The sequence below is a fragment of the Hydra vulgaris genome, chromosome 06 (genome assembly GCF_038396675.1).
Source record: "Hydra vulgaris chromosome 06, alternate assembly HydraT2T_AEP".
NCBI lineage: Eukaryota > Metazoa > Cnidaria > Hydrozoa > Anthoathecata > Hydridae > Hydra > Hydra vulgaris.
The window spans coordinates 34,076,936-34,093,900 of record NC_088925.1 but is presented as its reverse complement, the minus strand read 5'-3'; the positions used below and the strand labels follow the sequence as shown (position 1 = coordinate 34,093,900).

Below are 16,965 nucleotides of genomic sequence, written 5' to 3'. Positions count from 1 at the left end.
GATTATAGAATAGTCTGTAAACAAGCCTTCTTCTTTCTTAGAGCAGAAATACAAGATTCTAAGTCCCATCAACTTGACGCCTGCCATGAGGCAAGATTTTTAACAGATGCTATCTACATCCTCACTCTTTATATGACCAAAAATATTAGTAATATCTTGGCAGAAAAAGAGGCGCTGCATCTGAAAGATGTAAGTTTGTTTATTGCAATTTTTTTTTTAAGAACCATGTTTCATAATTCTTAAAAAAACTTTTTGTTACGTTCCATGGTTACTATCCAGATAGCCTATGCTTTTAGAAAGGTCAACAAGAAGATTAGAAATGCTTTGCTTATAAGCATGGACGCCATACCCGGCACTTACCTCCCCAACTTTGTGTTTTGCCCTGGGGGGATAAAAAACTTCCAGCTGAAACAAAACTACAAATGCTGCAAGCTCCGATTGAGTTTGAAAAGCCAGAGGAATTTTAAGGTTGTAAACCATCAAATATACAAATTGGAGAGACCACAGAGCTACCTGAGCTGATTTCTGCGCAGAGTTACCTTCTCTTCAAACATTTTAACATATCAAGCGCAAGTATAAAATCAATAATAGTTTCAACACTATAGTTGTTTTTAAACACCCTCAGTTGCTATATTTTATTGTATGTATCAAAAACATATCTGTTGTTAATGATGGGGCAGAAAGGAACATTAGATTCATTTAAGATTTTATTGCTGCTACTAGAGATAAAAATCATCTTTAAAATGTCCTTTTTTTAGTTAAAAAGTCTAGAAAAAATTTGACTAAGAGTTTGGCCAAAAAAGAGCTTTGCGAACTATTAAAAAAGTTGTATTTTTAATAAATTCTTTAGTTTACTACCAAATATTGATTTAATATTTTTTTTGTGTGTTTTTAGATTTATAAATTTTAACTACCAATTGTTATACACCTATAATTGATTTGTTCTAATTGTTCAAAATGTACAAACTTGTATTTTCTATTAATAATGAGCCGGCTTTGCATTAAAACTGTAAAAACTCAAATTTTACATCGAGAGCATCCAGTCAAAGTAAACCCTAAAATTTTTTTGAGAGTTCTTTTAGGTCTCATAGTATGAGAATCAGAAGAGAGCTTTTTTTTGGAACACCCTAATATGCAGTTATTATCATGAAACTTTTTTTTCAAAAAATAAACTTTTGAAGATGATTTTTATATATTTCAGTAAAACAATATATATATATATATATATATATTAGAGTAATGACTTTTTTTTAACACCATACTCCTGTACTGTAGTTTGATGAACTTTTACCTAAAAAGCACAAAATGAACTATTAATTGCATATCTTTTGAAAAAACTTTGCTTATTTAAACAAAATGTTTAATCCAACCTAAAATTAAAAGATCAGACATAAATTTTTAGAGGCTAAATCTACACAGATGTTATTAATACCAAAGCTTGATGGTGACAAAGAAATAAAAACAAAGATTTAAAATATGGAACATTTATAAAATTTTTTATGTAATTACATTTCTATATAAATATATATAAATATAGAAAGCTAGATTCAATATTTACAAAATAGCACTTATTTTTTCTAAATTATTTTTTAAAAATAAATTATAACCAATAATATATAACACAGGAAGTTCCAACTTCAATTATATGATGATGAAACAGTCTTTTCTAATAAGAAACTGCGCTATTTGAAGAAAGAAAAATCTTTATTTTTAACTTCTACTTCATGTTTGGGTTAGTCTTATTATCGAGATATCGAAGAGCACGATGAGTATTTACTATCCCTTTTTTTGTTAAGACATCAGGATCAAATGTTTTTATTGCAGGATTGATATGGGAATAGTTTTCTTTATTATTGCGATTGATATCACTAACCTGATAACTTTTAATAGTTTTCTCCACACTAAAAAACAAATTTGAACTTTTTATTGTTTAAAAGATTTTGATATTTATTTCATTTTTTATAATAGAACTAGAATAAATAACCAACATGGAAAGCTTTTCATCTGCAATACGTTCTCTTTCTTGTAGATATTGTTCCCGTTCTATAACAACAAAAGAACTTAAAATTCTTTTTACAAAAAACTTTTATCCAATAACAATATTTTCAGGCAACAATTGATAATTTTTTGTTGTTTAAAGCCGCATAAAAATATATAATACATATATATGATTTATATATCTCAATACGTTAAATTTATATTTTAAAATAAATTTAAAATTTTTAAGTTAAATTTTTATATTAATAATAACGGTTTATTAATTACAGAAACCAATTGCTTATGCCAAAAATGTAAAAAAGAAATTATTTTCCCAAGGTCCACACAAAAAATCTTGTATTTTAGGAAAGTGTCCAGGTTTTCTTGTTTTAAAAAATAATACTCAAAAACTCAAATTTAATCAAAAATCTTTGTGTTAAAATTTCTGACCAAATAAAGTTTGTTACCTAATTTACTCCAAGCATTAATTTTAAATGGTAATGACTTTTAAAATCATTTTAACAAAATAATTTTTTCAACTTTCAATGAAAATTTCATAAAAATCTCTAACTAGTTTACAAAAAAATAAAAATGAGATGGAAAAAAATGCAAAAACTCAAAATAGTAAGTAATGAGTAATGGTAGAAATTATTAAAAAAACAAAAGAAATTCAAATTATTTGTTTAAAAAAACTGAAAAAATCTTGCACATTCATGAAAAAAATCTATGATGGATCGACAAACTCAAAAGAATTGCAATATCTACTGTTGAAAGGGTTATAAAGATATAAAATTCTTATCCATTGAACAAGCTAAAGGAAACTCAGGTTACTTTCACTTATTAAAGAAATTGACAATTTAATGTTTCCAAAATGTTTCCAAAACGTCGCAAAGAAAAATAAATAAAGCAATTAAAATTGAGAATTTTTCAAGAACATTAAAAATTTATTTTGTTTGAAATAATATTAGTTAATTTTTTTTTATCAAGCACAATAAGCATGAGTTTGGTTACAAAATTTCTATTAACTTGTTTACAAGATTTCTACTAACTTAGACTAATAGAAAAAGAATGCAATAATAAAAAAAAAATTACAATAAATATAAATTTCCGATATTTTGGTAATGAAAGTGAAAATGAAGAAGTATTACAATTATAAGTCTTTCTGAGCAATTAAATACCCAAATCATTATAACTGCCAAACCACAAACAGAAAAACTTTACACTAAAGTTTTGACAAAACTAAATGACTGAATTTCGTCATCGATTTTGATGGATGACAAGATAATGCAACAAATGCTTTAATTGTTTGTTGCTTAGAGACATCTTCAGTCAATTGTTTGTGGCTTAGAGACACCATCAACATCATCCTGTTGTATTTCTTGACATCACCAAGAAATACAACAGCTCATTTGCAATTTTAAAGGATTACAAAATTTATAGAGTTATGTACTGATATTATTACTTATAAATAAAAAATCTTCTGCAACATAACTCTTCCAAGCATAAATAGACTTTTTTCTCCCTGATAAATCACTGAAAATTAATTAATAAAGCTTTGAAAACTAATTGATAAACCTCCAAAAATTAATAAACTTTCGAAAATTAAAGATACAGACTATTACCCATAGTGACTCTCTACAATTATACAGTTAAATCAATAAATCCAATAACATTGTTGTGAAACATTTGCATATCATCAGAGATTACCCTTATCAAGCGAATATAATTATATATATTCGAATATATATTCACATCATCACCTGTGTCTCCATATATATATTCTCATTACCACCTGTATCTACCTATTATCTATTTCAATTCTTGATTGGAAACATTGTAATACATTTAGCCCATAAATAATTCATACTTAGTTTTGACTATTTCTTGTTTATTAATTAGGTTTTAGTATTTTAAGCTACAATACATATTTGTTACTCAATTTATCTTTAATATGTTAATGTTTTCTATGTTTTCCTTTTCTATGTCTGTGTTATTATTACCAGGGTTACACACATTTAATATTGCCAGGGTTACACACATTTAATATGTTAATATGAATATTATTTATTTATGGATTTTTATAATATTATTTTATGGTTTTTTTAATTCTACTTAAGTTTCACCTGGTTTATCATTATTTTAGTATTTATGTTATATTTCTACATTATTTTCATAACCATTATGTTTTACCATTACTTTCATTGCTACTTTTTAGATAACATTTATATTAAAATACTACTTATATTACTATTTATACATTTACTATATATATTACATTTACAAATATACTATACCATATATTATACATGTACTACATATACCATATATTATACATATACTAAATATTACACATACACTATACATTACCTAATATCAAGCTTTCCCGGAAACCGTGTACATCCACGCTTAAAGTAATTTTTTTAGACAACGACCATGTTTTTATATAATAAGCGTTTTAAAAATACGCAGCAAAATAAAGCTATAAGAAACTAGAGAATAAATCAGCAATACTCGAAGAAAAGAACTGAAAATTATACAAAATAGAAAACCTAAATAAAATAAGCTAAAAAAAATATTAACAAAAAACAAAAGAAAATTGTTGTCAAAAAAATAATATACCTAGATATTTACTGCTTTGTTTTCTTATTTTTAGAGCATTTGTTATTTTCCACTACCAAAAGAAAATACTTTATAAATCAAATCAGTTGCAAAATTAGTATCTGCTAAGGTTGCATCTCTTTATCGAGCTCGACACTTTCTTACTTCCGATTCTATTCTCTATCTCTATAAATCTCAAATTCGGCCTTGTATGGAATACTGTTGCCATATCTGGGGCGGGTCTTCTAATGATACCCTTTCTCTTTTAGACAAGGTGCAAAATTGCATTGTAAACATAGTTGGACCTGCTCTTGCAGCCAACCTCCAACCATTATCACATCGTCGTAATGTTGTTTCTCTTTCTCTTTTCTACAAATACTATGAGCACTGCTCTAAAGAGCTAGTGTCTCTTGCGCCATCTACTAAAATTCATTCTCGTGTTATTCGTCGTTCAATAAAGTCTCATCCTTTTTCTGTGACTGTTCCTAAGTGCTCCAAAAACTCTTATTCGTCTAGTTTTTTTCCTCGAACATCAGTTCTTTGGAATTCGCTTCCTTCAATTTGCTTTCCTGATTCATATAATTTGCAATCCTTTAAGTCGTCTGTCAGTCGTTATCTTGCTCTACAATCTTCATCATTTTCTCTTCCAGTAACTTCCAATATTAATTAATGGTTGCTTGCAGCCTTGCTGGAAACGAAGATGTTTAAAAAAAAAAAATTGTGCTAAAAACATGGACAGTTTTTAAATTTGTTTTTCAAATGTCGTTACTAAACTTTACTGTTTTTATCATTGGACAAGAAAGCAAGAAAACTAATTGCTATTTATTTGTGAAAAAAAATTTTTTGACAAGTTTTTCATGTAAACAAATGAAACGATGCTGCAAAATTTTGTGGGCTAGTGCATTGTTAATTTACTGAACTTTCTTAACAAAATTTTAAGGAGCCTATTTAAAACTTTTGTTTAAGTTTTTAAATACATTTCTTTAAACATTATGTTCATTACCTCTAGTAATTTGTATTAACATTGGAAATTAGGTAATATAAAAGAAACAATATATTTCATACATGCATCAAATGCGGTAAATACATTTATTAACTTATTCCGCTAATAACAAAATTTATTAATAAAATAATATTTTTTACAAATAAATAACAATTTATTTTCTTATTTTCCTATTTTATAAGTATTGAAAAAAACCTTAAATATAGCAAAAACTTTTTTAAAAGACATAAAAACAAGTAAACGTAATAAACGTTTATTTGTTTTTATGTCTTTTAAAAAAGTAAACTAAAAAAAAAGTTTTTTTTTTAAAGTTTACTTTTTATAATTAATAAATTTTCTAGTTTATTTAATATGATATTTCGTTCGAATTTTTTTCTTATTTAAGAACTGTTTTTTTCTTCTTAGTAAATAAGTTTAGCTTTTTGCCGCGAATTATTGAAATGCTTTATAAGTTAAAAGATGCGAACTGCCGTGGTCAGTTAGTCTAAAACAATTACTTTAAACATGGACGAACAAAGCGTGCAACCGCACACACTTCCCGGGAAGGCTTGTAATATATATATTACATATTTATAACACATATACTATATATTACAATATATCATATAATATACATGTACTATATATATCATATATTATACATATGCTACTACAAATATACTATATATATCATATACTATATATATTACATTATATACTATTTATATTACATTTATATTATACTATTTATATTAACATTTTTATTTTACAATAATTTTCAATTATAGTAAATACAAATAGTAATATATATTACTATTTGTATTTACTATAATTTTCTTTATGCCTTGATTTTTTTCTAAAAATATCAGTTTTGTACACAAGTGAGTGAACTTTGAGTGCTTGACTTTACTATATGTCATTTTTCTGTATGTAAGTTTGTGTTGGGCAATAAGTTTGTTTGTTTTTTTCAAAGTGGATTATTTAAAGGATTTGTTTGCTGTTGAGCAAAGTGTTTGTATTCATTAGACAGTGCTTTTTCTGCCTACAGAACTGTGTTATTTGTTTTTTTGTAATATTTTTAGTTTTTCCTACTTTCCACCCTTAGAAATGGAATACCCAGGTGGCAAAAATTAGCATTTTCGACACCTACTTTTCTTCACTTTTCATTGTGGTCAAAAAGCAGATGAAGCCGCTCGTGACATATGCAACGTGTATAGACAAGGTGTCAAAGGTGAGCGTGCAGCACAGAAATGGTTTACAAAGTTTAAAATTAACAACTTTGATCTCGAAGACATACTTTGCAGCGAATCAAATGAGGGGTGTTAACTTTGACGGCTAAGTGGACCTCAAAAACTGGCTCAACAACTTCTTCAACACCAGACCACGCGATTTTTGGCGGAACGGCATCAACAAATTGGTCGAGAGGTGGGAGGAGGTTGTAAACAGTAACGGCAAATATATAATTGAATAATTTATTGTTATAATTATTGTTTTTTGTTTAAAGAAAGCTCTTTGAAAAAAACCGAACAAACTTATTCCCCAACCCAAAATTTTATGTGTTTTAATTTATTTTTATGCAGTGTCTTTATAGTGTGTGTAAATACTTTTTTATGTCTTTAGATTTTAAAATTGTTACTATCAAGTCTGTTTTCATTTTTTTTGTTACACTTAGCATCGTTATTACATTTATTTACCAGATTAAAATCCGGTGTTTTATTTATTAAGTTTCTTGAACATTTTCATATTTTTGCATTTTCTAGGTTTTGTTGTATATGTACCAGCCATTATCTGTGCAGTTTCATTTACTATTTCATTTCCTTTACAACTAGGTTTTATTTACTTTCAGCATACATGTTATTAGGTTCTGTTGGTTTTGCGTTTTTAATGGCTTTGTGTCGCTTATATACTTTTTTAAATATGATTTATTTAAGTACTTTTATCTTGTTCTTCAATCTGTTCAACTTCTTCAATCTGTTCAACTTCTTCAATCTGTTCAACTTAACTCTTTGTTCAACTTCTTCAATCTGTTCAACTTCTTCAATCTGTTCAACTTAATTCTTTCATTTTTATCATAGACAATTCTTAGACAAATATAAGTCGGCAAACTGGATCAATCTTTGTTTTGAACATCAAAATTTGCACAACTAGACTAAGCTGTCGCTGTCTAATCTTTATAAAAAAGGGAAACTGAGAAAAGAGATTGAACACAAAATAATAAAAATATGTTGAAACATATTCAGAACAAAATAAAGACACTCTAATAAAACACGTAATAAAAATCATGGCGGTATGTCAATATAAAATTGTATGAAATAAATTTACTTTCATAGTTAATGTAACTGTGAAATTTTTAATAATAAATTCTAAAAACTAAAAAAAGTAATATGCAAACTATAATTTTATAACTTTATATTATATATTAATATATTATATATCACTAAGGACATACTGCACAAAAAAACTACACTAAAAAAACTTTCAGATAAAGCCTAGAAAACCTAAAAATTCAACAAAAATTTTTTTTAATTATTTTTTTAATTCCAAGATTTGAGTCTAGAACAACAGACAATCCAAGCTACCAATGTAATGTAACTAAGTGATGCTGAATGAATGTCAATAAGATTAAACTTATGTAAATGATTCAGAAAGTATAATAAAATGAACAATAATATAATAAAAATATATCTCTTAGCAGTTGAAACTATATAAAAAGTTAACTGACCAAAAATCAAGATAGTAATAAATCATGGTCATTCAAACAAATAAAATAAATTTTAATAAAACTTCCAAATAATTCATAACTATGTGAAGTATCTTCAAAATGATTTGTAGCTATGTGTAGTATATGATAGTAAAAATAATGATTTAAAAAAATAGCAATTAAGTAAAACGTAAAACACTCAACAAAGATAATGATTTGAGGTTAAAGGAGCTTGTGTGTGCTATTAAAGATGGTGGTTAATTAATTGGTTAATTACTAGAGTGTCAGAATTAGAACGTAAAGACATTGAAAACTTGTCGAAAATTGATAAACTAGTGAGTGACAATGTTTTATTAGCAGAATGAGTTAAAGTATTAGAAGAAAAAAAAACAGATTGGAGTAAATTATTTTAATAATAAAAAGTACGATAAATCTACAGAAGAAATAAAGGTAACTTCTGTAGAAGGTAACACAAATTGTGTTTTTAATTCTACAGAAGGTAACACAAGGTATTATAGATTTAAGTAAAGATGTAAGTAAAAGAGATAAAAATATTGTTTTTGGTATACAAAATTCAAGTGATTCGGATGCTGGAAATAGAAAAAGATTTGATGAAAATATTCTTAAAAATCTATTTTCTGAAATAAAAATTAATCCTGACAAAATAAAAAGAATCCATTGCTTCAAAAATACAAATGGAAATAACACAAAAATGGAAACAAGTACACCTTTGTTAGTCTAATTACCTGATAGATAAATTTGCAATATTAAAAGCTGCCAAGCAACTAAAAGATTCTGAAAGCTTTAAAAAAGTATCTATTCATCCAGATCAGAATGAACTAGAAAGAAAATTTACAAAGAGCTTGATCTTAAAAAGAAATAAACTAAATGAAAAGCTAAATTCGAAAGGTCAGTTAAATAATCCCTTTCGATTTGGAATCAGAAATAATGAAGTTAAAAAAATCAAATTAATCAAAAAATAAACCAAAAGGATAGGAAAAATTTAAATCAATGTATGAATTCTAATGGTAATATTTCTGTTTGTAAACCACATGATTCACTGAACATTAAAACAATGTTTGTTGATTCAAATATTAATAGTAAAGAAGTGCATCTGAGTAGCAATTTTTTGAACTGTTTTTATACAAATGCCACATCACTGAATAACAAATTTGATGAATAACAAATTTACTGAATAACAAATTTACGAAATAGCTTGTAAATAGTAATAATAGATGCAAATTATTATGCTTTGTGAAACCTGGTGGACTGATAAATCAACAACAAATATTGAAGGTTTTAACTTGTATAGAAAAGATCGTGGACATATTAGAGGTGGAGGAGTTTGTATATACATATATAAATTTTATCCTGTGACTGAAAATTGTTTATTGGATAATGCCATCGAACAAGTATGGTGTTCAGTTGAGATTGGTCTGGAAAATATTTTATGTGGATGTATATATAGAACAGGTACTGGTGATATATCAAGTTGCCAGAAAATAACTAAATCTATTTGACATGCTTATAAAGCTTGGAAAAATGGTAAATACACGGGAATTCTAATATGGGGAGATTTCAATTTTTCAAATATAAAATGGTTTAATGATGGTTCATTTAAACTTGAACATGATTCAGATTTGATTGCCTTAGAATTTATAGACTTTTTAAGCAATTGCTTCATATATCAAAATGTCTTGTTGCCAACATTTCAAGTTAGCTTTGGGTTCGACACAAATTTATTAGACTTGGTCCTCACAGAAAATAGAAATCAGGTTTTTTCTTTGAATCACTTACCTCCCCTAGGTGGAATTGAATATGGACACCATATATTGAATTTCAAATATTTTTATAAAAACAACAATATTAATCAAAAACCAAAAGTAAAAACAAAATTATTATATATTAAAGGAAATTATGAAGAACTTTCAAAATATTTTACGAGTTTTGATTGGGAAAATGAGTTTAAAGATTTAAATGCTAGTCAAGCTTATAAAAAATGGTTAAATATATATCATACTGGATGTGGTAAATTTATTTCAATTATTAGCTACGATACAAGTAAAAAATATGCTCTATGGATGACAAAAGAACTTCGAAAAATGGTTAAGTTAAGAAAAGGTTATGGTACAAATGCAGACATTCAAAATTTAAACAACCTGACATGGTAAATAACTATAAAACATTGAACAAAAATGTAAAAAAAAGAGTCAATAAAGATATAAGAGCTTTTGAAATAAATCTGGCTAAAAACACAAAGAACAACCCTAAAAGTGTTTATGCATATTTAAATAATAAAATAGTTATAAAGATTCGATTAAAGCACTCAAAACCTTTAATGGTTCAATTATAACAAATGAAGTAGATATTGCAAATTGTTTAAATGAGTGTTTTGTTTCAGTATTTTTAAAAGATGAGGTATTAGACCATGTAAATTTTCCTTCAAAATGTAATTTTTATTGCAGTGATCCAAGTTTTAATGACATTAATGTTGAATATCAGTTAGTAAACCTTAATGTTAATAAAACAATTGGTGCTGACAAATTTCATTCTCCTGTTCTCAAAGAATATTCAAAATCACTTTCTCATCCTTTATTACTGATCTTAAAAATGTCATTTTATAGTAGTGTTATGCCAAACTATTCAAAAAAGGAGATAAGTTAGATTTTTCAAATTATCGACCAATATCAATAACATCAATAGTATGCAAGGTTATAGAGAAATCACTTTCTCATCCTTTATCACTGATCTTAAAAATGCCATTTTATAGTAGTGTTATGCCAAACTATTCAAGAAAGGAGATAAGTTAGATTTTTCAAATTATTGACCAATATCAATAACATCAATAGTATGCAAGGTTATAGAGAAATCACTTTCTCATCCTTTATCACTGATCTTAAAAATGTCATTTTATAGTAGTGTTATGCCAAACTATTCAAGAAAGGAGATAAGTTAGATTTTTCAAATTATCGACCAATATCAATAACGTCAATAGTATGCAAGGTTATAGAGAAAATTATTCACAATGTTATGATGAACCATTTGGCTTTAAATAAGTTAATAGCAAGTGAACAGAATGGATTTGTTAATGGTAAAAATTGTTGCTCCAATTTATTAGAGACTTTAGATTTTATAACAAGCAAAATTGAAACTGGTAATAATATTGATATAATATTTTTGGACTTTGCAAAAGCCTTTGATTTAGTTTCTTTATTGAAATTATGCTGCGAGCTTTATGGTTATGGTTTTCAATCCTATATCTTACAATGGTGTAAATCATTTTTTAGTAATAGAAAAACTAATAGTGGTTTTGGGTGAGTTTGTTTTAGATTGGCAGGAAGTCACAAGTGGAGTTCTCCAAGGTTCTGTCCTCAGTCCGCTCCTGTTTATCATATTTATAAATGACTTAAAAGTAAACATACTAAATAAATTAGAATTATTTGCAGATGATACAAAAATAATGTCAGTAATTAATAATGAAAGTAACAACAATGCTCTTCAAGAAGACTTAAATAAGTTATTAGACTGGTTGAATAAGTGGTCTATTAAATTCAACAGAAAAAAGTGTAAAACAATGCACATTGGTCATTTGAATCATCAATTTAGTTACAAATTAGGAGATCACATTTTGCAAAAAACAGAAGTTAAAAGAGATTTAAGTGTGATAATATCAAATGACCTCAAATGGGAAAATCATGTTATCAGTGTAGCAAATAAGGCAAATCGAACACTGGGTTTTTTAAAACACGGATTTAAATATCTTGATGTTTCCATATTAAAAATGTTATACAAGTCAACTATTAGGCCACAGCTTGAATATGTAGCACATGTATGGAGCCCATTTTGTACTAAAGATATTAAGAGACTCAAAAATATACAGTATAGATCGACAAGGATTGAATCACTGAAAGCTATCTGTTATGAAGAAAGGAGAAAAATATTAGGTTTAACAACCTTACAAGAAAGAAGAAGAAGAGGCGACTTAATAGAAATGTTTAAAATATTAAACTCAACTGAATATATTAGATTTGAAGAGCCTTTGAGTTTTTATAACAGCATGTCCAGATATCGTCATAATAAAAGACTCCATCGACAATATACTAAGAAATTATTCAGGTATTATAATTTAACAAACAGAGTGGTTGAAGATTGGAATTTACTGTCAAAGGATGCAATTGATTCTGCAAACAAATACATGTTTAAAAATAGAATAGACAAAATTTTGAACTTTTGATACCAAACCTTATTTAAGAACTTTTTTATTTTATTTGCAAAATTTTACATTTAACGGCTGTTACAGTCAAAACTCTATGTAGTTTTGACTCACAAAACTTAAATAGTTTACACAGCTATTTTTATATTATATTATATTATAACATAGAAATAACATAAGGTAATATGAAGACATAGAAGAAGATAACATAAGGTAATATAAAGACATAGCAAAAGATAACATAAGGTAATATAAAGACATAGCAGAAGATAACATAAGGTAATATAAAGACATAGCAGAAGATAACATAAGGTAATATAAAGACATAGCAGAAGATAACATAAGGTAATATAAAGAAAAAAGATCAAAAGTTTATTAGTATTACTTTAAATAAAAAACATAAAAAATAAAATCGAATTCAAAAAACATAAAAAATAAAATTGAATTTAAAAGTATAAAATACTTGTTATCATTAATGATTATCTTAAGAGAATATTACAAATATTTGTCCAAAGAAAATTTCTTGTGTAGCAACCATTAATGACTGACTAAAGCGAATATTACAAATGATTTTGGAAAGGGTTATATAGCGATAATTACTTTAAAATTCTATTTTAAATTCGAGTCATGAATATTAATCCCTTAAAAAAGTCTATATATCAATCACTATGTTATAAAGAGTTATACACTGAGGTGCCAAATAAACTTCCTTACCTGCTTATTTGGCACCAAAAATCATCAAAGTTTTTTCATCATTGACCTAAGTTTAGTGACCTATCAGTGACCTAAGTTCTTATTCAATGATTTAATATAAAATATTGCAACAAGATCCTAATAAAAATAAAAACGTTTTTAATTTGAAAATGCTTTTCAATTTAAAAAAAAATATTAAGAAAAAAACTGATCAATCATAAACATTAAAAGCATTAAAAACATTAAAAGCAAACTCAATAGAAAGTCATAAACTCAAGCTCTTTCATAGATGAAGTTTGAAAACTGGAGTTGGTAAAACCTGCGGTGGGTTGAAAAAAAAGCTAAAAGAAAAATTTTTACTTATATTTTGTTTTATTTAAATTTTGATTGCTTTAATCACCTCTTGATATGGAATATAGTTATACTAGGAGATGATCTTTGCTACAAAAAAACTAAGGACTGATGCAAATGAAACATCTAAAGAAAATTAGTAGAATCTTTAATATACAAGGAGAAAAAACAAATTTACATAATAAATTTTGATGGTTGAGTCATTGCATGTTAAGACTAAACACCATTATGATTTTTAGATAAACCATAGAAAAATAAGCAACTACAGAGTGTGATACAGAGTGTGATGCGAAATGCCTGCAGTTAAAAAGTAGTTAGTTTTAAATGTTGTTGTAAGTGAGTTGTTAGTAAGTTGTAAGTAAATTTTAAATAGTTTGTAAGTAGTTTATAAAGACATAAAGACATTTTTAGATAATTAAGATCAAATTAATGCAAAATTTTTTTTAATTTTACAGTTTTTATATATAAAAAAAGTTGTAAAATATATAAAAAAGTTTTAAATATGTTAAAATAGTTTTGAAAAATATATATAAAGTTGTAAAATATATAAAAAAAGTCAGAAAATATATAAAAAAAGTTATAATAAAATATATATAAAAATACTATTGAGTTCTTTTTCTCTTTCATCAAGTCGCTTTTCTCTTATCTGTAACAACTCTTCTTTTGTTAAGCGTCTAAAATAAACTTTTTAGCTCAAAAATAAGAATAAAACTTTCTTGAACAATATTGCAACAATGCAACACAAAAATATAAAAATTACATTTAAATAAAAAAATTTAAAAAATCTTTTTGATAAAAATATCTGAAATATAGCAGATTAAAATAAAATTGCTTGATTAATCATTAATGATCAGCAATCATTGAAATTTTTTCAATTTTTGTATGTATATTTATATCATGTATGTGTGTTATATAATTCTTCTTTTGAAGTTTAAAAACACAACTCGCCTCTCCATTTAATTATGTTTTTGTAGATTATAAAATACAACTAAATTTTCCATTCAATTTTGTTTTTATAGTTTAAATAAAATCGATAATTATGCTAAATTTAATGATAAATGTAATAAATAAGTATACATTAAAATTTATACATTAAAGAAAAAACTTAAATCTAAGGATAATAATCTGGGATATATAACCATTTGATAAAATTCATGCTTTTCTGACTGATTGAAAACAAAACGCCATATTAGGAGATACCAGATCATATTGGGTGAGCTGCTTTATTCCATATTGTTTTTGATATCGGACAACTTGTTATGTCTAATATTAGATATCAGTTACTACACTGATTTTTTAATCATCATAATGTTATCTGTAAACCTTTAAACCATATTTTAATCATTCATAAATATTATTTTTAAACCTGCACAAAACTTACATAAATATAAAAATATAAAGGAATAAATTGTAATCACACACATTTTGTTATAAATTGAATTCTTTATTTGTATTAATTTAATGTTGAATAATAGTTATAAAAAATATTCTAATTTATTTAAAATGAAAAAAAAGGGTTATATAAAAATTCACTTTGAAAACAAGTCATTTGATATAAATTTGATATATTTGAACAAGATATTTGATCAGTCTAGTTCAAAATTATGCATCAAATATAACAAGAAAACAAGTCTGTGAATATTTGCATCCAGAAAACAAGTCTATGAATATTTGCATCCAGAAAACAAGTCTGTGAATATTTGCATCCAGAAAACAAGTCTGTGAATATTTGCATCCAGAAAACAAGTCTGTGAATATTTGCATCCAGAAAACAAGTCTATGAATATTTGCATCCAGAAAACAAGTCTATAAATATTTGCATCCAGAAAACAAGTCTATGAATATTTGCATCCAGAAAACAAGTCTATGAATATTTGCATCCAGAAAACAAGTCTGTGAATATTTGCATCCAGAAAACAAGTCTGTGAATATTTGCATCCAGAAAACAAGTCTGTGAATATTTGCATCCAGAAAACAAGTCTGTGAATATTTGCATCCAGAAAACAAGTCTGTGAATATTTGCATCCAGAAAACAAGTCTATGAATATTTGCATCCAGAAAACAAGTCTGTGAATATTTGCATCCAGAAAACAAGTCTATGAATATTTGCATCCAGAAAACAAGTCTGTGAATATTTGCATCCAGAAAACAAGTCTATGAATATTTGCATCCAGAAAACAAGTCTGTGAATATTTGCATCCAGAAAACAAGTCTATGAATATTTGCATCCAGAAAACAAGTCTATGAATATTTGCATCCAGAAAACAAGTCTATGAATATTTGCATCCAGAAAACAAGTCTATGAATATTTGCATCCAGAAAACAAGTCTGTGAATATTTGCATCCAGAAAACAAGTCTATGAATATTTGCATCCAGAAAACAAGTCTATGAATATTTGCATCCAGAAAACAAGTCTATGAATATTTGCATCCAGAAAACAAGTCTGTGAATATTTGCATCCAGAAAACAAGTCTGTGAATATTTGCATCCAGAAAACAAGTCTGTGAATATTTGCATCCAGAAAACAAGTCTGTGAATATTTGCATCCAGAAAACAAGTCTATGAATATTTGCATCCAGAAAACAAGTCTGTGAATATTTGCATCCAGAAAACAAGTCTATGAATATTTGCATCCAGAAAACAAGTCTGTGAATATTTGCATCCAGAAAACAAGTCTATGAATATTTGCATCCAGAAAACAAGTCTGTGAATATTTGCATCCAGAAAACAAGTCTATGAATATTTGCATCCAGAAAACAAGTCTATGAATATTTGCATCCAGAAAACAAGTCTATGAATATTTGCATCCAGAAAACAAGTCTATGAATATTTGCATCCAGAAAACAAGTCTGTGAATATTTGCATCCAGAAAACAAGTCTATGAATATTTGCATCCAGAAAACAAGTCTATGAATATTTGCATCCAGAAAACAAGTCTATGAATATTTGCATCCAGAAAACAAGTCTGTGAATATTTGCATCCAGAAAACAAGTCTGTGAATATTTGCATCCAGAAAACAAGTCTGTGAATATTTGCATCCAGAAAACAAGTCTATGAATATTTGCATCCAGAAAACAAGTCTGTGAATATTTGCATCCAGAAAACAAGTCTGTGAATATTTGCATCCAGAAAACAAGTCTGTGAATATTTGCATCCAGAAAACAAGTCTATGAATATTTGCATCCAGAAAACAAGTCTGTGAATATTTGCATCCAGAAAACAAGTCTATGAATATTTGCATCCAGAAAACAAGTCTGTGAATATTTGCATCCAGAAAACAAGTCTGTGAATATTTGCATCCAGAAAACAAGTCTGTGAATATTTGCATCCAGAAAACAAGTCTATGAATATTTGCATCCAGAAAACAAGTCTGTGAATATTTGCATCCAGAAAACAAGTCTATGAATATTTGCATCCAGAAAACAAGTCTATGAATATTTGCATCCAG

At 26.6% G+C, this 16,965-nt stretch overlaps 1 protein-coding gene across 1 annotated transcript in view; it reads right to left on the bottom strand.

Annotated features, from left to right (window-relative positions):
- Positions 1-1,468: 1,468 nt before the first annotated feature.
- Positions 1,469-16,965, bottom strand: part of LOC100205637 (serine/threonine-protein kinase Nek2) — a 40,080-nt gene continuing 24,583 nt past the window's right edge. Inside the window, exons 7-9 of the mRNA XM_065799923.1 lie at positions 14,119-14,189; positions 1,989-2,043; positions 1,469-1,901 (exon numbers count right to left, since the gene is read on the bottom strand). Coding sequence (XP_065655995.1) covers positions 1,718-1,901; positions 1,989-2,043; positions 14,119-14,189 — 310 coding nt within the window. The 3' untranslated portion in view covers positions 1,469-1,717. The remainder of the gene's footprint in view (positions 1,902-1,988; positions 2,044-14,118; positions 14,190-16,965) is intronic.